At 47.2% G+C, this 25,573-nt stretch overlaps 2 protein-coding genes across 11 annotated transcripts in view; one reads left to right on the top strand and one right to left on the bottom strand.

The window, feature by feature from the left end:
* parp3 (poly (ADP-ribose) polymerase family, member 3) overlaps positions 1–18,283 on the top strand; it is a 41,752-nt gene extending 23,469 nt beyond the window's left edge. Inside the window, exons 8-11 of the mRNA XM_048547784.1 lie at positions 1,882–1,968; positions 3,081–3,258; positions 13,511–13,657; positions 16,151–18,283. Of these exons, the coding sequence (XP_048403741.1) occupies positions 1,882–1,968; positions 3,081–3,258; positions 13,511–13,657; positions 16,151–16,314 (576 nt within the window). The 3' untranslated portion in view covers positions 16,315–18,283. The remainder of the gene's footprint in view (positions 1–1,881; positions 1,969–3,080; positions 3,259–13,510; positions 13,658–16,150) is intronic.
* A 4,055-nt stretch (positions 18,284–22,338) lies between these two features.
* Positions 22,339–25,573, bottom strand: part of LOC125460371 (cadherin-related family member 4-like) — a 74,964-nt gene continuing 71,729 nt past the window's right edge. For 5 of the 10 annotated variants that reach the window (XM_059649510.1, XM_059649511.1, XM_059649516.1 and 2 more), the window contains one exon: positions 22,595–22,808. In XM_059649510.1, coding sequence (XP_059505493.1) covers positions 22,713–22,808 — 96 coding nt within the window. In that variant the 3' untranslated portion in view covers positions 22,595–22,712. Of the gene's footprint in view, positions 22,809–25,573 lie in introns of all 10 variants that reach the window. The other 5 variants (XM_059649513.1, XM_059649514.1, XM_059649518.1 and 2 more) reach the window with 3 other exon arrangements.

Here is a 25,573-nt window from a genome sequence, read left to right as displayed (position 1 = left end):
TCTGCAACCTTTCAACATTAAGATAATAGGTGGCTTTTTAAAAAATTCCTTCTGCAAAACTGGACAATTGCCTACATTTTACTTCATTTGCCATATTTTTGTCCTCTCAATGCAGTCAATTCCTATCAATATCCATGTGTAGGATTCTTATGTCTGCGCTGCAGGTTACTTTCCTACCTATCTCCATGCCAAAAGCAACTTTAGCTCCATTACCTTTGATCCTTTAGTTCAGTCGAAGAGTTGACAGCTCAGCACCACTCCCTGAGGCAGATCACTTGTCACGTCTTCCCAACCTGAAAAAAGACCCACATTTCTATTCTCCACTTCCTGTTTACAAGTCAAACTTCTACCCATGATAATATTTTAAAAGTAGCTCCGAACATTTTCCCTATAACAGACATTGAGCTCTTTGGCCTGTAGTTTCCATCTGTCTGCCTCCCTCCCTTTTTGAATAAGTGAGATATATGAACCAATTTCCAGTCTAAAAGAGCCTCCCTTGAATTTAAAGAGTTTTCAAATTGTCGGTAAACGGAGATAGTGTCTGCCCTCCCGGATGCCTATAAAGGGTGAACTAGCATTATTTTAAAGACAGCAAGGATATTTCTCCTTGCTTTCCTTGTCAATATTTATCTCCTGATCAACATCACATAGATGATCTGCAGTTTGTCGGAGCGGTGTTTTTGGAATCTTGCAGTGTGAAAATTAGCTGCTGCATTTCCTGCACTGCAACAGTGATAACTCTTCAAAGGGTCTTCATTGCTGGTGAAGTCTTTGAATCGTTCAGTGGTTATGAAAGAACCTGTGTAAATGTCTGTTTCATTTTAATTGACTGGGACCAATTTATAAAATTTCATAGTGTCAGTAATTGCAGTAATTTAACTTTGAGCATGTCCAATTAAATGTTTAATTTAGATTCCCATCTCTGCCTGCTTTCATTTCCCCAGCCTGCACCATTTAGAGTGAAGTTAATGCAACCGCACTCTTTGGGAAATATTCCTTAGCTTTTAAAGCTGAAACTACAGTCTGTTTTCCAGATTGCAACGACTGTCTTGCGAGCATTTAACACTGCTATCCCCGGTCTGAAATTAATTCCTCACAATTTCATAAATACTGTTTCTCACTACAGTGCTACAGGGTTTGATATTATAGAGTGAACAACCGGAGGTCCTGTCCCTCTTCGGTCCTAGAACCTGGATCCAGCAGGATTTCACATGAATTAGCCCAAATCTTTCTAGAGATAGTAAGAACTGCAGATGCTGGAGCCAGAGATAACGCAGTGTGGAGCTGGATGAATACAGCAGGCCGAGGAGAGGAAGATTGACGTTTCGGGTAGGAACCCTGTTTCAGAAATGTTGAAGAATTTTGAAGAAGGGTCTGAAACGTCAACTTTCCTGTTTCTCTGATGCTGCCTGGCCTGCAATGTTCCTCCAGCTCCGCACTGTCTTATCCCAAATCTTTCTATCCTTGATGGGGTGGGGAGTTCTTTTCAGATCCCTTGGCTTTGCTGCACATCCCTCTTCAGCACAAGGGAGAGGGAGCAAAGTTAGAAAAAGCCTGGACTTTCTTGCAGACTACCTTCTGTGCTGGCAGATATTGTTTGAGAGCTGCATTGGGTGGTTTTGAAGACCACCTAGACCTGGTCTCTTCACTCAGTTGAGCAATGCCAGCCAGCAGTTTTCCTATTCACACAGTTAATCGTAGAGAAGCCTCCCAGTATCTCTCTCAGCCTCTGCAGCCTCCGTGTCCGAGCCCTTTTGGTGGAGAACAAGGGTAAATTTCTTCTACTGTCAGCAGCCCCCGCCCTGCACCATCCCTCACTCAACTCCATCCAACTCTCCCTGCTCCTCTATTGGCACCCATCCAACTTCTTTCTTCTTACAGTTGATAAAGAAGTACGTGGATGTGACTAGATGCAGCTACAGGCCAGTGAAAATTCAAAGCATTTGGAAAGTGGACCGGGACGGTGAGGTGAGTTTGCAGGCAGAGCAGAACTGAGTGCAAGCTTTGATCAGACATGGTATTTCTGGTGTGACAGACGCTATCATCAGGCAGAGAGTGAAGCGAAGGCCCAGACAGCTCGATGGAGGGCAGTGTAGCTGAGGGTCATTGCTGTTGGCCCTCCAAACCGTCCTCACTGGACCGGTACCAGAGGCGATGGTAACGTCTGGGACCCAATAGGACAGAAGGCAAAGGAAGACACAAGGCACATCAAACTGCCAGAAGGAATTCAGATCAGCCCAACACAAGTTGAACAGGATATGGCATGTAGAGTGAAACTGTTTGAAGGTGAATGTGTGAGAGGAGATGATTAAGAAATAAAAGGAGCTGCAGCCCTGTTAGACTGTCAGTGAGCTGACCCTCACTGTCATGTTCAGTTATTCTGCGTTTGAGTGTGAGAGCCTGGGAACTGATCAACGCTCCCTTCCCCGTATGTGGCTGTTTATGCCTGAGTATGAAGCACAGTAAAAGGAAACCACAGATGCTGAGCTGTGAGCACAAATACAGCTGGTTTCTAACTACCAAGATCGTTTAAATTTCTTGTAAATAAACCAGTTGTACTGGCAGAAACTAGCCTCCGCGCAAACGTGCGATACATAACAGACATTTCTTGCATACCTGCTCCAGGCTGCTGGAATAGTACTGAGTTCAAACTCTGAGTAAAGCACAGGCTCAATCACTGTGAGTAGAACAGGGGAATGAGATTCTCCCTCATCAGGAATTCAGTTTCTTGAAAATTCCTCAGTCTGGTAGCTTCCAGCAACTAGTGCAGTCAGTTTTATAGTCGTAGCGTGGAACGCGGACAGTGTAGTGGGAGCTTTACTCTGTATCTAATTCCATGCTGTCCCTGTACTTGCAGTGTGTGATGGGGGACAGTGTAGAGAAAGCTTTACTCGTATCCAACCCTGTGCTGTCCATGTCCTGGGGGGTGTTTGGTGGTCAAAGCTAACAATTGGTGATCTATCGCTGAACACAGTGCTTAAAGGTGATGAAAAAGAGTGATCCTGGAGGAATGGGTGAGTGGGTGCTACCAGGCTGAAGTGCCAGCCATGAACTGATGCAGGCTCTCGGTGTGTTTCTAGGGGACACGCTTCAAGACCCATGATAACATTGAGAACCGGCGCCTCCTGTGGCATGGGACTAACATTGCGGTTGTTGCTGCCATTCTGAAAACAGGCCTACGCATCATGCCCCACTCAGGGGGCCGCGTTGGATGTGGAATCTATTTTGCATCAGAAAACAGCAAGTCGGCAGGATACGGTAATTGAAGCAACCCGACTGTCTGTAGTCCCTTACATCAAACTAAACCGCCAAAAGGTTTCCGTTCTGACGGTGCCACTTCAATGATTGCAATTTTACTTCACCCTCGTTGTGATTAACAGAACCCTCAGCCACGTCTAAACTATCTCTCGCACGTCTGCTGTCACACTTTCCCCTCCCACATCAATGAGAACATTTCAATAAAACCATCTTGCTCTTCTTCTTGGGGCGGCACGGTGGCTCAGTGTTTAGCACTGCAGCCTCACAGCACCAGGGACCCGGGTTTGATTCCAGCCTCGGGTGACTGTGCGCAGTTTGCACACTCTCCCCGTGTCTGCGTGGGTTTCCTCCGGGTGCTCCGGTTTCCTCCCACAGCCCAAAGATGTGCAGGCTAGGTAGATCGACCATGCTAAGTTGTCCGTAGTGTTCAGGGGTGTGTGGGTTATAGGGGAATGGGTCTGGGTGGGATGCTTCAAGGGGCGGTGTGGACTTGTTGGGCCGAAGGGCCTGTTTCCACACTGTAGGGAATCTAATCTAATCTTGCTCTTATGCATTTCTGCCCTGGGCTAACTGTATGTTCCAACAAAGCACAACACAAGTACCAGGAACATTTCTCCATTTTCCTGAGGGTCTCAACATTGAATTCCATAACTTCAGAAATAGATCTCTTTATGTCTCTTCTCCATTTCTCTTAGTATGCCTCCCACCCACCACCATAGCCTTGTCTTGTTTGTGTCTTGTTTACTTTGCACTTAAGGAGGACCAGTTCTCTTTACTTTTTACACCTTAATGTTACACCCGTTTCGCATCTTTTATCATCTTTCTCCATCATTAACAAACCCTGTATCTTTTGCATTGCCCCTCTACTCTGCCTGTCTTCTTCTTTCTCAGGCTATGTGAAAAATATAAAAATAATCTATTTCCCAGCACCGTTCAGTTCTGAAGGTGAGTTAATACAGAATCAAAATGTTTAATTCTGTTTCTGTCGCTACATATGATACCAGATTTGCTGAGTTTCTCCAGCAATTTCTGTGTTTGTTTGGGATGAAAATAAGGAAGTCTAGCTGAAACTACAAAAGGCACCAGTTAGACCTCAGCCGGCTTTGGGGCCAGCCCAGAGAAGGTCCACCAGGCTGATCCCAGGCATGGAGGGACTGTCTGATGAGGAGAGATTGAGCATATTGGACCTGAATGCCTTGAAATATACAAGAATGAGAGGTGGCCTTATTGAAATGTAGAAGATTCTGAGGGGTCTTGACACGGTAGGTGCAGAGAGGTTGTTTCCCCTTATGAGACAGTCTAGGACCAGAGGATATGATCTTCGAGTAAGGGGTCACTCACTAAGACAGAGATGAAAAGGAATTTCTTCTCCACGGGATAGCGAATCTGTAAAGACATTTTTCTAGAGTTTGCTGTAGAAGTTGGGTTGTTGCATGTATTCAAAGCTGAGATAGAGTTTTCTTAATCAGTAAAGGAATCAAGAGTTGTGGGGAATAGGCAGGAAAATAGATTTGAAGATTATTAGGTCAACCCTGATCTCATTGAATGGTGGAGTGGAGATGATGGGCTGAATAGCCTACTTTTACTCCTAAACCGATGCAGAAACTGTCTGCCTTATGTCCATTGGTTTGTAGTTGCAGGCTGGTTTTAAGGAACTAGATAGCTGGAACACTGCACTAGCTTTCATAATTTATACACAAGAAACCAAGGAGCTGATGCTTTCGCCTAGCACCAAATATAAAAGCTTGTGGAGTTGTAAATGTAGGCCCTACTAGTAGCACCAGGACCTGGGGAGATGATGTCTCCTCTGACGTAGAGTTATAGCAGCGTAGACCAGAATTGAATGTAATATTCCAAATGTGGCCTAACCAATGACTTCCCAACTCCTATCCTCAATGCACAGACCAATAAAGGCAAGTGTACCAAATACCTTCTTCACTACCCCATCTACCTGTGACTCTACTTTCAAGAAGCTATGAATTTGCACTCCAAGGTCTCTTTGTTTGGCACCTCTCTCCCGGATCCTACCATTATGTGTATAAATCCTGCCCTGATTTGCCTTTCCCAAGTGCATCTCCTCACATTTATCTAGATTAAACTCAATCTGCCACTCCTCAGCCCATTGACCCATCTGATCAAGGTCCTGCTGTACTCTGAGGTACCACCTTCATTGTCCACTACACAACAAATTTCTGTGTCGTCTGCAAACGTACTGACCATACCTCCTATATTCACATCCAAATCATTCATATAAACAACAAGAAGCAGTGGACCCAGCACCCATCCTTGTGTCACACCACTGGTCACAAGCCTCCAGTCTGAAAAGTAACCCTTCACCACCACCCTCTGTCTCCTACCTTTGAGCCAAATTTTGTATCCAAATGGCTGGGTCTCCCTGTATTTCACATGATCAGCCTGCCTTATGTAGTCTTGTCAGATGCCTCGCTGAAGTCCATAGAGACAACATCCAGTGCTCTGCCTTCATCAGTCTTCTTTGTCACTTCTTCAAATACCTCAGTCAAGTCAGTGAGACGTGATTTCCCATGCACAAAGTCATGTTGACAATCCCTAATCAGTCCTTGCCTTTCCAAATACATGTAAATCCTGACCTTCAGGATCCCCTCCAAAAAGTTATCCACCACTGATTTCAGTCTCACTGGTCTGTAGTTCTCTGGCTTTTCCTAACCAACTTTCTTAAATAATGGCATTACGATTAGCTAACTTCCAGTCTTCTGGCACCTCGCCTGGGGCTATCCTGTGCTGATTGAAAAATAATGTCAATGATGCTCCTTCCCATCAATCTGAACTGTCCTCTTCAGTTATAACCAGAGAAATAAAACAAAATAACATCGACATAACCTAGGCTCCTAGTCATCAGGATTCTGGAGGGAAAATAATATTTACTGTTTAATGTATACTTTTGTATTTTACCATTTTAAGTTGTATAAAATGAACTTTGTTGTGTCGAACTACAAAATCTTTGATTATTATGCTTCCAACATGTGGCTTGCTGTTGCATCGAGCATAATTTACGCAAAGTTGGGTGTAGGAAAATTCCTAAACTATTCATTAGTTCTAATGCTGTATTGTTTGTCTGATTTCTGTGTGGGTGCTTTGAACAATAGTGGGACATTCAGCATTTTAATCATGTCAGGACCTGTTTTGGAGAAAGCAGTTGGTGATGAGCTGAGAGATACTAAGAACTGACCCGCAACGTCAGCTTTCCTGCTCCTCTGATGCTGCCTGGCCTGTTGTGCTCCTCCACTTCCACACTGTGTAATCTATGGTTGATGAGCTGACTATTCCAACCAAGCAGATGCAGCATCTTGCGGGGTTACAGAGAAAGCCACTCCTGGCCCAGCCTCCCAAGAGACATCCATAGCAATAGTAGGTTGCAAAATGTTCAGCTTGTGGGCTCCAGGCATCATGGATGTGCAATTCCTTTACACGTTCATCCTCTATCAGATGGTTTCAGGGCTCTCTGCTTCTTCTTAGGAAAAAGGCTTGAACTATCCCCATCCACAACCACCAGCTTCCTCCTGGCCGAGCTTGTCCTGACTCTGAACAACTTTGCCTTTAATTCCTCCCTCATTCTTCAGGTCAGGGGGCTGGCCATGATAACTACATGGGCCCCAGTTTTACTTGTCCCTTTGTGGGCTGCAGGAAACATTCCTTGTTCCAGTCCTACTCCAGCTCCCACCCACAAATCTTTCTCCGGTATATCAATTACATCATCGGCGCTGCTCCCTCTCTCAATCAGAATCGGAAAATTCATCAATTTTGCTTCCAATTTCCACCCGACTCCCGCCCTCATCTGGTCCATCTCTGACTCCTCCCTTCCCTTTGAACCTCTCTTTCTATTTCTGAGGATAGGCTGGCCACTGATATCCAGTGCAAACGCACCGACTCCCACAGTTACCTTGACTAAACAACCTCACTCCCCACTTCCTGTACGGACTCCATTCTGTTCTCCCGGTTTCTCCAGCTGTGTCAGATCTGTTCTGAAGATGTCACCTTCTGGAAAGGGGCCTCCAAAATGTCACCACCTTCCTCAACCAGCATCACGGTCACCCGGGTCTGACCCATCTCCCACACTCACCTCTTCTCTTCCCTCCCACAACAGCGATAGGGTCTCCTTTGTCCTCACCTACCATCCCACCAGCATCCACATCCAGAGGTTCATTAACCACCAGCTCCACCACCTCCAGTGGGATGCCACCACCAGGTACACGTTCCCCCTCTGTCCCTTGTCAGAATTCTTCAGGGACTGTTCCCTGTGGGACACCCTGGTCCACCTCCCTCCTCACCATCCAAGGCACCAGACACACACTCCAGGCACTTCACTCAATCTACTGTATTCACAGATCACGACGTGGCCTCCTGTACACTGAGGAGATGAAACACAGACTGTTTGATTGTTTTGAAGAACATAGAACATAGAACAGTACAGCACAGAACAGGCCCTTCAGCCCACAATGTTGTGCCGACCATTGATCCTCATGTATGCACCCTCAAATTTCTGTGACCATATACATGTCCAGCAGTCTCTTAAATGACCCCAATGACCTTGCTTCCACAACTGCTGCTGGCAACGCATTCCATGCTGTCACAACTCTCTGCGTAAAGAACCTGCCTCTGACATCCCCTCTATACTTTCCACCAACCAGCTTAAAACTATGACCCCTCGTGCTAGCCATTTCTGCCCTGGGAAATAGTCTCTGGCTATCAACTCTATCTATGCCTCTCATTATCTTGTATACCTCAATTAGGTCCCCTCTCCTCCTCCTTTTCTCCAATGAAAAGAGACCGAGCTCAGTCAACCTCTCTTCATCAGATAAGCCCTCCAGTCCAGGCAGCATCCTGGTAAACCTCCTCTGAACCCTCTCCAAAGCATCCACATCTTTCCTATAATAGGGCGCCCAGAACTGGACGCAGTATTCCAAGTGCGGTCTAACCAAAGTTTTATAGAGCTGCAACAAGATCTCACGACTCTTAAACTCAATCCCCCTGTTAATGAAAGCCAAAACACCATATGCTTTCTTAACAACCCTGTCCACTTGGGTGGCCATTTTAAGGGATCTATGTATCTGCACACCAAGATCCCTCTGTTCCTCCATGCTGCCAAGAATCCTATCCTTAATCCTGTACTCAGCTTTCAAATTCGACCTTCCAAAATGCATCACCTCGCATTTATCCAGGTTGAACTCCATCTGCCACCTCTCAGCCCATCTCTGCATCCTGTCAATGTCCCGCTGCAGCCTACAACAGCCCTCTACACTGTCAACGACACCTCCGACCTTTGTGTCGTCTGCAAACTTGCTGACCCATCCTTCAATTCCCTCGTCCAAGTCATTAATAAAAATTACAAACAGTAGAGGCCCAAGGACAGAGCCCTGTGGAACTCCACTCACCACTGACTTCCAGGCAGAATATTTTCCTTCTACTACCACTCGCTGTCTTCTGTTGGCCAGCCAATTCTGTATCCAAGCAGCTAAGTTCCCCTGTATCCCATTCCTCCTGACCTTCTGAATGAGCCTACCATGGGGAACCTTATCAAATGCCTTACTGAAGTCCATATACACCACATCCACAGCTCGACCCTCATCAACCTTTCTAGTCACATCCTCAAAAAACTCGATAAGGTTTGTAAGGCATGACCTACCCCTCACAAAGCCGTTCTGTCCATAGAGATAACCCTGTGCTTCCAGTTGCCTGCCACTTCAACAGTCCACCGTCGTCTGTGGCCAGCATTTCTGTCTCAGGCCTGCTGGAGTGCTCCAGTGAGCCTCAACGCAAGCTCGAAGTACAGCATCTCTCTTTCCGCTTGGGAATCTACAGCCTGTGGGACTGCAGATTGAGTTCAATAACTTTAGAGCTTGATTCCATCCTTCCACGTTTTTATTACCCACCCCCACACCCTTCTCCTGTTATGATATGAGTTGCTTCCAGCACAGCCCACCCATTCCCGCCTCCTCTCAGCTCTCATTATCACTAATTCAGCTTCTTTTCTGTCCCGGCCTATTAATGATCCCCTCATCTGTTTACCCGTTTCATATCTCTCTTACTCTGGGCTCCATCTCCACCTATCCACTCACCTCTGCACACCCAACACTCCCCTCCTCACCCCCCTACCACTCCCAACCTCACCTTCAGCATAAATACGACTTTTTCCTAACTGCTATCAGTCCTGAAGAAAGGTTACCAGGCTCAAAATGTTAACTCTGTGTTCTTCCCACCAGATGCTGCCAGACCCACTGAGTTTGTCTGGCAATTTTTCTTGTTTGTAACAGCTAGCAGCTTGTTTCACTTCAGTCCTAACCCAGGATAAAGGCATGGACATTGTGCTAGAGTCGGTCAAAACTGCTCAAAGATTTTGGAATTGTTAACGACTTCAATAACGTCCCAGGATTTTCAATTTAAAGTGGTACCTGCAGAAGTTGACTTAATATTTTCCAAGGAATCTGTACCTTGAAGGGATTGTTCACCTTTGTATAAGTAGGAAGCATGAGACTTTGTGAGGCTTTGCTCACGAGAGAGGCTTACAGGGTCGTAGAGAGTTGTACGGGGCCTTAGTGAGACCACACCTGGAATATTGTATGTAGTTTTGGTCTGTTTTTCTGAGGAAGGATGTCCTTGCTCTTGAAGGAGTGCAGCAAAGGTTTAATAGAACATAGAACATAGAACAGTACAGCACAGAACGAGGCCCTTCAGCCCACGATGTTGTGCTGACCATTGATCCTCATGTATGCACCCTCAAATTTCTGTGACCATATGCATGCCCAGCAGTCTCTTAAATGTCCCCAATGACCTTGCGTCCACAACTGCTGCTGGCAACGCATTCCATGCTCTCTCAACACTCCGAGTAAAGAACCCGCCTCTGACATCCCCTCTATACTTTCCTCCAACCAGCTCAAAACTACGACCCCTCGTGTTAGCCATTTCTGCCCTGGGAAATAGTCTCTGGCTAGCAACTCTATCTATGCCTCTCATTATCTTGTATACCTCAATTAGGTCCCCTCTTCTCCTCCTTTTCTCCAATGAGAAAAGTCCGAGCTCAGTCAACCTCTGTTCATAAGATAAGCCCTCCAGTCCAGGCAGCATCCTGGTAAACCTCCTCTGAACCCTCTCCAAAGCATCCACATCTTTCCTATAATAGGGCGCCCAGAACTGGACGCAGTATTCCAAGTGCGGTCTAACCAAAGTTTTATAGAGCTGCAACAAGATCTCATGACTCTTAAACTCAATCCCCCTGCTAATGAAAGCCAAAACACCATATGCTTTTTTAACAACCCTGTCCACTTGGGTGGCCATTTTAAGGGATCTATGTATCTGCACACCAAGATCCCTCTGTTCCTGCACACTGCCAAGAATCCTATCTTTAATCCTGTACTCAGCTTTCAAATTCGACCTTCCAAAATGCATCACCTCACATTTATCCAGGTTGAACTCCATCTGCCACCTCTCAGCCCATCTCTGCATCCTGTCAATGTCCCGCTGCAGCCTACAACAGCCCTCTATACTGTCAATGACACCTCCAACCTTTGTGTCATCTGCAAACTTGCTGACCCATCCTTCAATCCCCTCATCCAAGTCATTAATAAAAATTACAAACAGTAGAGGCCCAAGGACAGAGCCCTGTGGAACACCACTCACCACTGACTTCCAGGCAGAATATTTTCCTTCTACTACCACTCGCTGTCTTCTGTTGGCCAGCCAATTCTGTATCCACACAGCTAAGTTCCCCTGTATCCCATTCCTCCTGACCTTCTGAATGAGCCTACCATGGGGAACCTTATCAAATGCCTTGCTGAAGTCCATATACACCACATCCACAGCTCGACCCTCATCAACTTTTCTAGTCACATCCTCAAAGAACTCGATAAGGTTTGTGAGGCATGACCTGCCCCCCTCAAAGCCGTGTTGACTGCATTTAATCAAGGCATGCTCTTCCAGATGGTCATAAATCCTATCCCTCAGAATCCTTTCTAACACCTTGCAGACGACAGACGTGAGACTTACTGGTCTGTAATTGCCGGGGATTTCCCTACTTCCTTTCTTGAAGAGAGGAATTACATTTGCCTCTCTCCAGTCCTCAGGTACGACTCCAGTGGAGAGCGAGGATGCAAAGATGTTCGCAAGTGGCGAAGCAATTGCATTTCTCGTTTCCCAAAGCATCTGAGGACAAATCTGGTCCGGGCCTGGCGACTTGTCAATCTTAATGTTTGACAAAATTTTCAGCACATCAGCTTCCTCTATCTCTATCCATTCCAGGCTGATTACGGGGAGATGGATCTGGCATATGAGGAGAGATTGAGTAGGCTAGGCTTATTTTTGCTAGAGTTCAGATGAATGAGGGGGCATCTGATAGAGACTTCTAACAGGGCTGGACAGGGTAGATGCGGGGAGGATGTTCCCGATGGTGGGTGTGTCCAGAGCCAGTGGTCACAGTCTGAGGATCGCGGTAGACCATTTAGCACAGAGATGAGGAAACGTTTCTTCACCTAAAGAGTGGTGAGCCCGTGGAATTCATTACCACAGGAAGTAGTTGATGCTAAAGCATTGAATGTATTCAAGAGACGGCTACGTCTCGCAGTTGGAATGAATGGGATCAAAGGTTATGGGGAGAAAGCAGGATTAGGCTATTGAGTTGGACGATCATCCGTGATCGTGAAGAATGGTGGAGCAGGTTTGAAAGGCCGAATGGTCTCTTGCTGCTCGTATCTTCTATGTTTCTACGTTAATTTTTCTGAAAAACCCTCATTATAAAACAGCAAGAAGTCACCTACTGTCACCCCTTAGCTAAAGAGAGAGACAGAGACAGAGACAGCCTAGTCCTGATGAAGGGTTTCGGCCTGAAACATTGACTTTCCTGCATCTGAGATGGTGTCCTTTTCCAGCCTCACACCTGCAAACCCTTTAGCTAAACACAGCTGGATATGTTGAAGAAGGTTGTTTAAAGGGCAAACCACCGCTTGATTTTATTCATCAATACAGAAGTGAGAAAAAGTGGGATTTAAACTTTTATATAACACTGGTTGGGGCTTAGCTGGCACCACACGTTTTCAGTAAAGGCTAGAGCATGGATAGAGTACAGAGCAGATTCACCAGAGTAGGACTGATGTAGAGACAGGAGAATCTGGGGTTGTTCCATTTTGAGCAGAGAAAGCTCAAGGATGGATTTAACAGAGGCATTCAGACTTGGGAAATGGCAATTAAATGAAAAAGGAGAAAAGTATACATTGAGCTTGAAGAGGTGATGTGGCAGAAAAGGTCCGTAATAAGTAGTGAAAGGGAACTCAATAAATACATGCAAGATGAAAGGTTTTAGCGTTGTGGGGAAAAGATGGAGTGTAAGACTGACTGGATAGCTTTATCACAGACACTTTGGGCTGGATTGCTGTTCCCCGTGCCGAGTGCTTCCATAATTTGATTACAAAGGGAACAGCTTCACCAAATGTAGAGGTCAGCGGGATATTTGGCTGTGTGAATTGATCTGGTCTCTGTTTAATCTCAATAAATGTAGCTTCCAGCAGGTGACCATTATGACTGATGGGGAACATGGTCACCTTGGCTGGCACCTCTGCTGGAGGCGCTGATGCGGAAGTGAATGTTGGATTTGACTTGGATTCCTGCTCAGCCCGGGGAGAAAATCAGTTTGGGAGATATTGACTTTCTCTTGTGGGCTGTTGGCTGGTGGTAGCTTCAGGAGTCTGTGTTTGGCTTGGGGAGGGGGTTGGGGGGCACTACTGCCCCTCAGTCAGAAGCTTGCTGGTTTCAATCCACCATCAGTTTTAAAACAAAGAATGCCCTAAAATCCTTCATCATTTAATCTCACAGATGGCCAGCACTGACCCACAGCTGATGTTGCGCTGAGATTTGTGGGCGGCACGGTGGCTCAGTGGTTAGCATTGCAGCCTCACAGCACCAGGAACCCGGGTTCGATTCCAGCCTCGGGCAACTGTCTGTGTGGAGTTTGCACATTCACCCCGTGTCTGCGTGGGTTTCCTCCGGGTGCTCCGGTTTCCTCCCACAGTCCAAAGATGTGCAGGCTGGGTGGATCGGCCATGCTAAACTGCCTGTAGTGTTCAGGGGTGTGTGGGTTATGGGGGAATGGGTCTGGGTGGGATGCTTCAAGGGGCAGTGTGGACTTGTTGGGCCGAAGGGCCTGTTTCCACACTCTAGGGAATCTGATCTAATCTAATCTGATCTAACCTGATCTAATCTGATCTAATCATTCTTGTCTGCCTCGCAGTTGGTTTTACATCCAAAGGTGTTGGTGTCATGTTCCTGTCAGAAGTGGCTCTGGGGAAAGAGCATTCCATCTTCCAAAACAACAGCCGGCTGAAGTCAGCTCCCAAAGGCTTCGACAGTGTAGTGGCCCGTGGCACCACAGAACCAGGTAGGCCCACTCCCCACCCTTCCATTTCCTTCTTGTTGCATCGCCCCCACACTCCCACATGCATCACTGTGCCTGCTTCTCCTCTTTCTCCCAGCAACGCTTTTCTTCAGTCACCATTGGCCTCTGGATCCTTCTCCCATTGGTCAGTTTTGAGTAGACAGAGCGGTGGCTGTTGACTGGATCCAGCTCTCTTCTCCTCCACCCCCCCCCCCCCCCCCCCCCCCCACCACCCCCCTGCCTATTCTCGGTGACTGGGAGACAGAGGTGAGGCCGATGATCCATCCTCCAGCTTCTACCCTAATACAAGGCTTCCAGGCCCAGCTGAGTTGTATTGTGCCTGGGACCTCCTGTCTCTCTGTGTCTCAGTGTTTTAATTTAAGTGTTCCTGTCCAGAGAAAGAGCACAGTATTTCTGCCAATGCTAGTAATATCCAGCTGAGGTCATTGAGTTACCAGATAAAGGGGTCCCAGCAGATTTTATCCACCTCCTGTTGCTATATTATAGCTACTTCTAGATTAATATCAATAATTTGCATTTGCACTGTGTCTTTTGAAGTCAGATGACACAAGGCAGGTCACCAGAAGCATTGTCAAACATATTCAGACGACCTGTTCAGCGAGGTAGCTTTTTAAGGAGGATCTTTAAGGGAGGAATACAAAGTGGAGAGCTTTTTGTGAAACATTCCACAGCCTAGGGTCATAGCAGCTGAACAGAAAAGCATTTCAAATCCTTAAGATGCTCGCATCCGGGCAGTGCAGCTCTCTCCGAAATGAGGGAAGCAGAGCTGATGGAGATGGGAGATGGAGAGGTCTCAGAGATTTGAAAGCGAAGGGATAAGATTTTAAGCATGAGGCTTCGCTTAAGCCCAAGCCCAATACAGGGCCGAAGAGCACAGGCAAACAGGCTGGCATCGAAGTTTTTGGGTGATGTTGAGTTTAAAGAGGCTAGCATGGGGGAAGATGGGCCAGAAGGAGCCTGGAAAAGGTAGATGTCGAGATGTGAAAAGCAAGCTGAGGACGTCGCTGAAGATGGACTGAAGCAGCAATGGAGTTGGGGCAGCACAGTGGCTCAGTGGTTAGTATTGCTGCCTCACAGCACAAGGGACCTGGGTTCAATTCCACCCTCAGGCGACTGTCTGTGTGGAGTTTGCACATTCTCCCCGTGTCTGTGTGGGTTTCCTCCAAGTTCTCCGGTCTCCTCCCACAGTCCAAAGATGGGCAGGCTGGGTGGACTGGCCATTCTAAATTGCCCAGAGCGTGCAGGGTCAGTGGAATGGCCATGGGAATTGCAGGGTTGCAGGTATAGGGTAGTGGGGTGGGTTGGCGTGGGATGCTCTTTGGAGGGTCAGTGTGGACTCGATGGGCTGTATGGCCTCCTTAAACACTGTACAGATTCCATGATATCTGTGAAATGGAAGTGTGCAATTTCCATGATGGGGCACAATTTTGAAATTTGCAGGCAATGTGAAACTTGGCAATCAGTGAGGGGGACGATGTAAAACACCAGGAAAAATGTTACAATGGTTGGTGCAAAAGACAAACACCTGACAGAAGACATTTAATTCTGAGAAGTGTGAAGTGGTTCATTTCGGTGCAAAGCACTTGGGAGAAACAAAGTGAAATGGAAGATAATATGGTCCAGTAGGGCGAGTGAGCGGACAGACCTGGGCAGGCATGGGTATAAAATCAGTGAAGGTTGCAGGATAGGCTCGGGGGGCAGTTAATGAATTCAATCTGATGTCCCAGAATTTCCAAGCAGCAGCATTAAATACAAAAATAAGGAGATGATGTTTATCCCGTGCGAAGCACTGGTTCAGCCTTGATAGCACTGTATCCAGCCTGGGCACTATTTTAAGAGGGACACTGAGACATTGGAAAGGATGCAAGAGAATGACTCCAGGGCTGAGTTTGGTGGATAGATTGGAGAAGGTGGGTCTGCTTTCTTTGGAGCAGTGAAGGTTGAAAGGAGATTCCGATTGAGGTCCTCAAGATTGTGAGTGGGTATCGTGAAGCTGTTCCCATTCGGTGGACAGAACAAGAATCAGAGGGCACAATTTGAGGGCTGAATGGCCTCCTGCTTTCCTGTAACCATTTAATGCATGAGCTTTAACTAACAGTCTTGTATGAGGCACTTTATCAAATGCCTTCTGGAAGTCCGTACAAATAATGTTCAATAATATTCTACTGTCATAACAAGGTATAGAGCTGGATGAACACAGTAGGCCAAGCAGCATCAGAGGAGCAGGAAGGCTGATGTTTCGGGCCTAGACCCTACTTCAGAAGAATAGCTGCTTGGCCTGCTGTGTTCATCCAGCTCTACACCTTGTTATCTCAGATTCTCCCGCATCTGCAGTTCCTACTATCTCTGAAATATTATACTATCCAGTCCTTTAGTCAGCTTTTCATAAGGTAGAGGCATTGGGCTGAGGGTCAAGTAGTGGAAAAGTGAAGAAATCTCCAGCTCTTTATTTTCTTTCTGTCTTTCTCTCTGCAGATTGTTCTCAGGACAAGGAGTTCATTTTTGAAGGGAAGAAAGTGATGGTGCCTCAGGGGAAACCGGTGAATATGAATCTGCAAAGCCACTTTAGCCAGAGCGAGTATGTCATCTACAAGGAGAGCCAGGCTCGTCTTCGCTATTTGTTACAAGTAAAGCACTGAGCAGCCCTGCAGTGTGGGAATCCAGCTCGTTTTCCAGAAAGCGCCTTCACCTATGGGTCAATATCATGTTTACTTTCTGTGGTTGGTTAATGCCACTGCACTCTGCTGGCACTGGCTTCTTTAACTATTAATGCTTCTATGCACAGCAGACTCTGGTAATTTTAAGGATCCTTTATCTGAGGAATATGAGATGAAACTGAATCTGAAAATGCTTTGGGTTTTGGGGTCCTCTTCCATTAAGTCTGCAGGCATTTTGACTTCAGTTGTACCTACAGTGTAGCCGTAGGATTATAGCTAGATTTTGACTGAAACTATCACCATCATGTTGTCGCTGGCTTTAAATGGTGGATAATGACTAACATGTGCATTACAGCCCCTGGCCCATTCGTCCTTTACTAGAAACTGCTGTTGGTGTCAAAACAATGAGGAGAACCGATAGGCATCAAACTTTACCGAATCACTACCAGGCCCCACTGACAAACACCCTGAACTGACAGGCCTACGCCCAGGCCCCTCTCACTGGGCCACAATGAGTAACTCATCGAAAGGCTGCGCCCCTGGGCCTGTCTCTCCAGCTCCACTGTATAACTTGCTGAACTGACAGGCCTCAAACTCTACTCAATCCTTACCAGGTCCCACTGACAAACACCCTGAACTGACAGGCCTACCCCTAGGCCTCTCTCACTGGGCCACACTGAGTAATTCATCGACAGGCTGTCCCCCTGTGCCTTTCTCTCCAGGCTCCATGAATAACTGACTGTACTAGCAGGCCTAGCCCCTACGCTTTGCTCAAGGGGCCACACTGAGTAACTCACTGAACTGACAGGTCTAGGGCTAAGCCTGTCTCCAGGCTCCTTTGAGAAACTCACTGACAGGCCTAGCTCCTAGGCCTCTGTCTCCAGGCCACACTAAGGAACTCGTAGAACTGAGAGATTGCTTGGTTAGGCCTCCCTCGTGGGCCACGTTGATATGAGTGGGCTACTGCGGCTCGAGATCTGTCCCGTGCAGGCTGGGCTACTTTGGGAAATGGTGGAAGAACGATTTTTGTTGACAGCACAAAAGCTGGACATGCCCCTCATTGGTAGAAGCAACTTGCCTCTCACTTGATCCTCAGTAAGACTTTGACTTGCCTTTCATCCCACCCTGCTTGGTTATGGTGCGTTTTCTTAGGAATCAGTCACTGTGTTCCCTTGCAACATCCCACAGGCTCAACAGGAGACCTGCAACTTACTGAAATACAGAAAACGAAGAATGAAACGCCACTCTCCCACCATTCAGACACATTCAGCTGCAAATGTTTTTGCTGATAAATTTGAACACTGGCTGTCCCATTAGTCAATCCATCTTGCAAGGGCTGTACTAAGTGTCTCAAGCCAAGTAGACAGACTGCTCCCATCTGAACTGGTGCCTGGTACGAACTGCTATAGAACCCCTTTGCAAGACGGCTCCTCCTCATTGTAGGATGTGGGTAGGACAGTGCAGCCCAAGCCTTAGACTGGAGTCTGTGTGATTGATGTAGCTCACAGAGATGATGAAAGTTTGCTTCCTCTACTTCATTGGAGATTGTCACTTTATGGCGGGCTCACTCCCAGGGCCTGTGCAGGCTGAAGCTGAGGTCAAATCTGCTGCAGTTAGCTGGAGGGGGAGTGGAGGGTAAAAATTTCCTGTCATCCTGAGCTGAAAGCGAGTGTGAAAGGCAGCGGGGTTTCGATAGTAGATCTGACTGCACACTCTCACTGTGTAAGACATCAATCTGAGGCTGCTTTAGGGGAGAATCCATGATGCAGAACAATCTCTAATACTTGACGCTGTGACTCTATTAGAAGCTGAGATTCACCATACACTGTGGAAGATTTTTGATGTAATAGAATGTATTCTCAGGGTTGATCATTGTTACCCAAGTGTTTACCAGATGGTCCCGGTTTGCACTATTAAAGGATTGTTATTCTGCATGCTACACTAAACCGAATGCACAGTCTCCTTTGTATTATTGCTGGAAACAGAATGGGAGAGAATTGAAACATTTATGTCTTTCCTCAAGATCAGTCGTTGTGTGAAAAAGCGAAGTGTATATGTTTCTTAGCTCTCTAAGTGTGTGCGGCCAATTTGAATAACAGCAGGCTATTGGGGGTTCCAGTAAATAGGATTATTTTTATATTCACTCTGATCAGTCTGAACACACTATGCGCATGCCTGTCTCGCTCGCTCTCTCTCTCTCTCGAACATGTGCACACGCACACAGAGGTGCGCGTGAGAGAGAGAGAGCGAGATTCATTCAAGAGAATAGTGCACCTACCAATTACACACAACGTTGTAAGAAACAGGTGCGAGTGGTCTTGTTGAAAACTTAGTGTTTCATTCCTGAACCGTTAATCTGGATAGACTCAGCTCACCAGAATCATGTCCCAATTGTTGCAGAGTTTCCCTGAAGAGATGGATGTTTGGCAGGCTGTGAAGCTAGGCAGTTGTGGTGTTCGCACCATGGTATCGGTTTGCCCGATGGCATTGAGTTAACTTAAACCTGGAAGCTGCTTGGTCAGCTGTGTGAAGCAGCAGAACTTGTGTCGCTGACTGTCTCTTCCTATTCTTTGGAAATATGTAATATTTGGCACCAGAAGATAGATTTTGTCAGGTTATCAACCTGATCGATACCTTTATCGTTCATCAGGGATGATCTGACGCTGTATTGATTGATACACGCTGGTTTGAGTTCCTTCACACTTATTTGCGACTCAACAGGTTCTTTCACATTCTCTTGTATCAAGCTGCAAGTTTGGAGACACAAGGTTTAAAATCTGTAGATTCCTTTGGCAAAGCACAAACCATGAGAGATGTAAACTCCACAGAGAAGTCCTCATCCAGGCTAATGCAGTAGAAGTTTCCCAGAAGCTTGTGTTGAATTTGAAGGCCTCACCTGAGGCATGGCAGCCATCATAGTCGCCTGAACAATTTTGAATTAGACTTCAAAAAAAATTACAGTTGTGATTGGGCATACCTTCAGTGCATGTTACAAATTCTTTTGCTTCCTACTTCCCCATCCTGAAGATGCTGGTTTTAATCGGTTCCATTAGACCACATTCTAACAACCCACCTCCACGGCTGATTCTAATATTGAGGATCAGCTGGTTGTAGATGTTGGTGTGTTTGCCAAGCTGGGAGGTTTGACAGCAGATGTTTCGTTCCCCCTTTACTGGGTGACCATCTCAGTGCTGTGGAGCTTCCTCTGAAGCGGTGCTGTCTTGTGCTGGTTCGAATTTATGCATGGTCTGGTTTTTGCTGCTTCAGCTGTTTATGTGACAATGGAGAAGGGGAGTTCCAACAGAGCTCAGTCCCATCTTCATCGTTGTCGTAAGAACATATGAGCGAGGAGCAAGAGTAGGCTATTCAGCCCCTTGAACCTGCTCCACCATTGAATACAATCATGGCTGATCTCATCTTGGCCCTAACCTCACCTCTCTGCTTGCTCAATCCACAACTTTTTAACCTGTTGCTAATTTTAAATTTACCTCCTCTGTAAATTTACTGTCAATGTCCCAGCAACCACCTCACACTGGGAGAGCGAATCCCACAAATTCCCCACCCTTTGAGAGAAGTCATTTCTCCTCAACTCTGTTTTAAACATGCCGCCCCCTACCCTAAAACTGTGACCTGTTCTTTCTAAGTTGGCCCACATGAAGCAACATCCTTTCTACCTTGTCTAGCTCCTTTAGTATCCCAATAGGCTCTCCTCTCATTCTCCTAAACTCCAGAGAATATGCAGACAAGCGTCTCGTTTCTGGAATCAGTCTCGTGAATCCTGCTCTGCACGTATAGGGTTCTGGGTAGGTGTTCCAGCTTCAACTCGGAAACTCTTAATTACTCTGTTTCATTCTCTTCTTCCCTTGCACTCGCTCTCTAAGGGTGACTCCGTGGGGAACACTGCCTTGAATTCAGGTCGAGGTGAGCTCCCACAGGGAGGCATGAACACATGATCCAGTCTGACTTTGCGGTGTGCTAGTGAGGAAGTGCTGCAGTGTCAGAGATGCTGACCTTCAGTTGAAATTATTAAACCAAGCAGTTGAGACAGTGTGCAAGCTCTCACACTGGCCCTGTATTTTACCACCAAGCGGCGCGTTGTAAACAGATAGTCCAGTTCTGGGATCTTGCTGTGCACACACTGGCTGTGACGTTCCTACATTGTGACAGTGACTGCGTTTCAGAAGTCATTGATCGAATGTGAGTTGCTTTTGGATGTTCTGATGTTGTCAAGGCAACCTGAGGGACTGACCCGAAACGTTAACTCTGATTTTTTTTTTGTCGCAGATGCTGCCAGACCTGCTGAGCTTTTCCAGCAACTTCTGTTTTTGTTCCTGATTTACAGCACCTGCAGTTCTTTTGGTTTTAATTCGACCAGATTAATGCTGGATGTTACCACCTACTCCAACAGTTTCCAGTGGTTGAGCTCAGCACTGTGTATGTTGCCGGAAGCTGGTACTTTTTCTGGTGTGGGTCAGGTTATGAGCTGTTGCATGTTTATACCCAGGGCCAGGTAACAGCACATTAAACCAGTTGGCACTTAGTAACCCCAAACGTGAATGTTACTCCTCAGCAATGGGCACAATCAGTTGAACACTCAAATGCAAAAATATTTCTAAATCCATTCGCTCAGTACAGAAAAGGGTCTTTGGCTCATTGCTTCTGTCGCCCCAAGATGCTGGTTTTCCATGGGGGTGTGCAGTGACAGTTGGACAGCACTGTGCCCCCACTCACATTGATTGGTTTTCCATGGGGGTGTACAGTGACAATCAGACAGCACTGTGCCCCCACTCACATTGACTGGTGTTCTGTGGGGGTGTACAGTGACAGTCGGACAGCACTGTGCCCCCACTCACATTGACTGGTGTTCTGTGGGGGTGTACAGTGACAGTCGGACAGCACTGTGCCCCCACTCACATTGACTGGTGTTCTGTGGGGGTGTACAGTGACAGTCGGACAGCACTGTGCCCCCACTCACATTGACTGGTGTTCTGTGGGGGTGTACAGTGACAGTCGGACAGCACTGTGCCCCCACTCACATTGACTGGTGTTCTGTGGGGGTGTACAGTGACAGTCGGACAGCACTGTGCCCCCACTCACATTGACTGGTGCTTGGTAAAGTTGATGTTAAGCTGATGATGATGATGATGATCGGTCACAGACTGTTAGCCCAGTACAGTGTGAGTGGTCCTGGAAGTGCAGTATGACAAACACTGTTCTGATGTCTAGCCATACCTCAACATCAAACATCAGTGAGATGGCAGTGAGAGATCCCAGCCCTGTTTGTGTCATGGCTCTCTCCCTATTTCCACCTGTACACTTTAAGATGTGCATGTTTGAACTCTGTGTATACTAGTAAAGATTTGTTTTAATATGATCTGAATGAAACTCGTGATATGTGCCCCAATGCCATGATTGTTGTGGCAGTTCTGCCATCTCCCACTCTCGGGCACAGTGCCCGTGTCTATCCCATCGGCTCCTCTACTCATGTTTTGAGCCTCCAGACTCTCTTTGAAAAGTTAACGTTTGTGTCCATTACATTAGCACACACCCCCTTCCCTTTCCACTTCTCCTTCTAAGACCCACACCCTAGACCCTCCCCCCACCCCCTCACTGTGGTTTATCATCATTCCTGGGATTGGGAAGTAGCCACAGCTCAGTGTCAGGGTTAATGAGGCACTCGAAGGTTCTGCTTGGAAAGGGGTTGGGCTGGTTTTCAGCACACATCTCGTTGCTGTGTCTCTCTTGCTCGGTCTTGGGGGAAGAAGTGTGTAGCTCTTACCCTGCCATATGTTCGCTCTGCAGGTACTTCATTACCCAAGGCTGGTTGTGGCCATCATGCACTACAGCTTTCTCTCACTCTCTTTCCAATATGGCTGGTACCGTGAGGCCCGAGTCCTCAGCGCAATCCCAGGTTACAACAGGGATTACACTCTTCTGTGCCCTTCTGAGCAGGCGAAAAAATACACACGTTTAAAAAAAGTGCAACTTGTCTTTTTTTTTTAATCCCATTTCTTCCCCCTCATTCCATCAAATATGTATGTGCCACTACAGGCTGTTTGAGACTACGATGGGTCCCCTAATTCGGACATGACTAAGGAATATTTCAAAGCAAGATAATGATCCCAACAAGACTGATCCTGAAGCTTTCCCTTTGTATCAGAATGACTTCCACGCAGATGCGTCAATCAGTGAGTAATGGAGTCTGCTGGTGCCCACATGGTTGAAGATCAAGTGTGCCAGGTCAGGAGTCACTTGGGTGGAGTGTAGCAATGATCAGCTCGATACAGTGCGCTCTCCCGTACTCTGCACCACTCCCCCACCCAACCAGGGCGCAGAACACGCTACGGTAAATACGCTCTCCTTCCTCGCAAAGCGTGGCCCTATCCCATGCAGGGGCTGGAATGGGGGCTCCTCGGTCTCTCACACCCACCGGCGGGCTCCTGTTGTCGTGTTGAAGAGATAAGGCCTTCCTGTAGCTAAGAGAGAAAGTAGTTATGTTCAAGGATCTGTTGGACCAATGTTTGTTTCTACACTTGGACAGTAAACCAATTCCCCTCAGCCTGGGGTTAAAATTGTATCAGAGATAATGGGAACTGCAGATGCTGGAGAATCCAAGATAACAAAGTGTGAGGCTGGATGAACACAGCAGGCCAAGCAGCATCTCAGGAGCACAAAAGCTGACGTTTCGGGCCTAGACCCTTCATCGTTCACAACAAACGACTGCATCTCCCAGTCGCGAACCACTTCAACTCCCCCTCCCACTCATTCGATGACATGTCCATCCTCCTGCAGTGCCACAATGAAGCCACCTGTAGGTTGCAAGAACAGCAACTCATATTCCGCTTGGGAACCCTGCAGCCTAATGGTATCAATGTGGACTTCACCAGTTTCAAAATCTCCCCTTCCCCCACCACATCCCAAAACCAGCCCAGCTCACCCTCGTCGCGCTAACCTGTCCTTCCTCCTATCCGCTCCTCCCACCTCAATCCCCAGCCCCACCTTCTAACTTGCAGCCTCAACCCATCTCCTTGGCCTGTCCGTCCTCCCTGGACTGACCAAATATCACTGTAACTCCCCAGTTACACTCACCTTTACTGGCTCCATCCCCACCTCTTTGACCTTTGTCTCCTCTCCACCTATTGTATCCTTTATCCATCTTCTATCTGCCTCCCCCTCTCTCCCTATTTATTTCAGAACCCCCTTGCCCTCCCCCATTTCTGAAGAAAGGTCTAGGCCTGAAACGTCAGCCTTCCTGCCCCTCTGATGCTGCTTGGCCTGCTGTGTTCATCCAGCTGTACACCTTGTTACATCAGATTCTCCAGCATCTGCAGTTCCTACTGTCTGTCCCCTCAGTGAAAAACTAGCTGAAGACATGTCCATTCCGACACCTTTTCATCATTTCACGGCAACCCACCCTGTACCCCATCGCACACCTTCCCTTCGGTTCCATCCCTGCACCTTTCCTTGCCTCTGTCCTTGCTTCACAAGCAAACATCTCAACGCTCCAGGGAAAGAAGCAGCTTTCACCCTCTCCTCCAAATCTCGTCACAAGGAGAGATGGTCCAACTGCAGCGTTCCTCTTCCCCAAAATGCACGGCACCATGGAGCAAAATGCTCCGTTCAGCTCTGCTAGATACAGCGTGCCACTCCCGACAGCACCCTCCTGAAGTGAGGAGACTGGAGAATGCAGCAGGTTGTGGAGACACTTCAGGGACTTTCTAAAGCATCCCTGATGAGATCAAACATCCCTCTGGAATACTCTGGCTTGTGAATGACCAAGCTGGATGGTGTTCACTCTGAAAGGTGCCCAATAGTCTGTAACATTAACAGGCAAAATCAAGGCATTGCAGACAGCAGGGAAAATTCCCAGCAACTTAGACCTCATCAACCCGCAAGGGGAGCAAGCTATCCTCGAGTGGACATCATTGCATGAGAATAAGCTGGTGCATTCTTCAACCCTTACAGTTTGTGGTGGAATCAAACAATCAAAAGCATTATCTCGGTTTCTCTGTCTCCATAAATACTGCCTGACCTGCTGTGTCCCTCCAGATACAACCAGCTTTATTTTACATTTCCAGAAACTACTAGAATTGGGAGTTTTCACTTCTTCTTGATAACACAGGATGGCAAAAAAACAGAAGAAGGGTCCCGACCCAAAACGTCAAGCTTTCCTGCTCCTCTGATGCTGCTTGTCCTGCTGTGTTCATCCAGCTTCACACTTTGTTATCTCAGGTCATGAACCTACTTCCCTTTTGGCAATTCTTCCCACTTTATCCACAAGGACGACAGTCTAACCCTTTCTGGTCTACAGGGAGATTGACTTCCAGGGACGGTATGATCCAGCCTACAACCTCCAAAATTCAACACTGCACACTGATAGGAGCAGTTTGATATTTGTCAATGCTGACAGTGTACCAAAAGACCTGATGTTTCAAAAACATGCCCTCACACACACACACTGTACTCCATTGAATTCCCCACCCTCTCACACACTGCAACCCATCCAAAACCCACCCCTCGCACACACTGTACCTCATCCAAACCCTCACCCTCACACACCATACCCCATCTAACTCCTCACCCTCACACACAGAGTACTCGATCCAACTCTCCACCCTCACACACGTACTGTCCCCCATCTAATTCACCACTCCCCCACGTGTACTGCACATCAGTCAACTCCCCAACCTCTCACACACTGAATACCTTATCCAACTCCCCGACCTCTCCTATACAAAGTACACCATGCAACTCAACACCCTCACACATACTGTACCCCTTTCAACTCCACACCCTTCACACATACTGTACCCCATAGCACTCCCCATCCTCACATACTGTACTCCATTTAATTCTCCTCCCTCTCATAAACACTGTACACCAACCAACTCCCCACCTTCACACACACTGTACGCCATCCAACTCCCCACCCTCTCACACACACTGTACCCATCCACACTCAACACTCACATACACTGAACCCCATCCAACTCCCCACCCTCACACACATGATAGCCCATCCACCTCCCGACCCTCACACACACACACTGTACCCCATCCAACACTCCACACTCACACACACTGTACCCCATCCAACACTCCACACTCTCACACACTGTACCCCATCCAATACCCCACCCTCACACACACGTAGTGTGCCCTATCTAAACCCCCTCCCTTTCTCTCACACACACACACACACACCGAGGACTGTATCCAGCTCCCCACCCTGTCTCAATGA

The sequence above is a fragment of the Stegostoma tigrinum genome, chromosome 11 (assembly GCF_030684315.1).
Source record: "Stegostoma tigrinum isolate sSteTig4 chromosome 11, sSteTig4.hap1, whole genome shotgun sequence".
Taxonomy (NCBI): domain Eukaryota; kingdom Metazoa; phylum Chordata; class Chondrichthyes; order Orectolobiformes; family Stegostomatidae; genus Stegostoma; species Stegostoma tigrinum.
The sequence above is the reverse complement of the archived record's forward strand: the minus strand, read 5'-3'. Positions and strand labels throughout refer to the sequence as shown.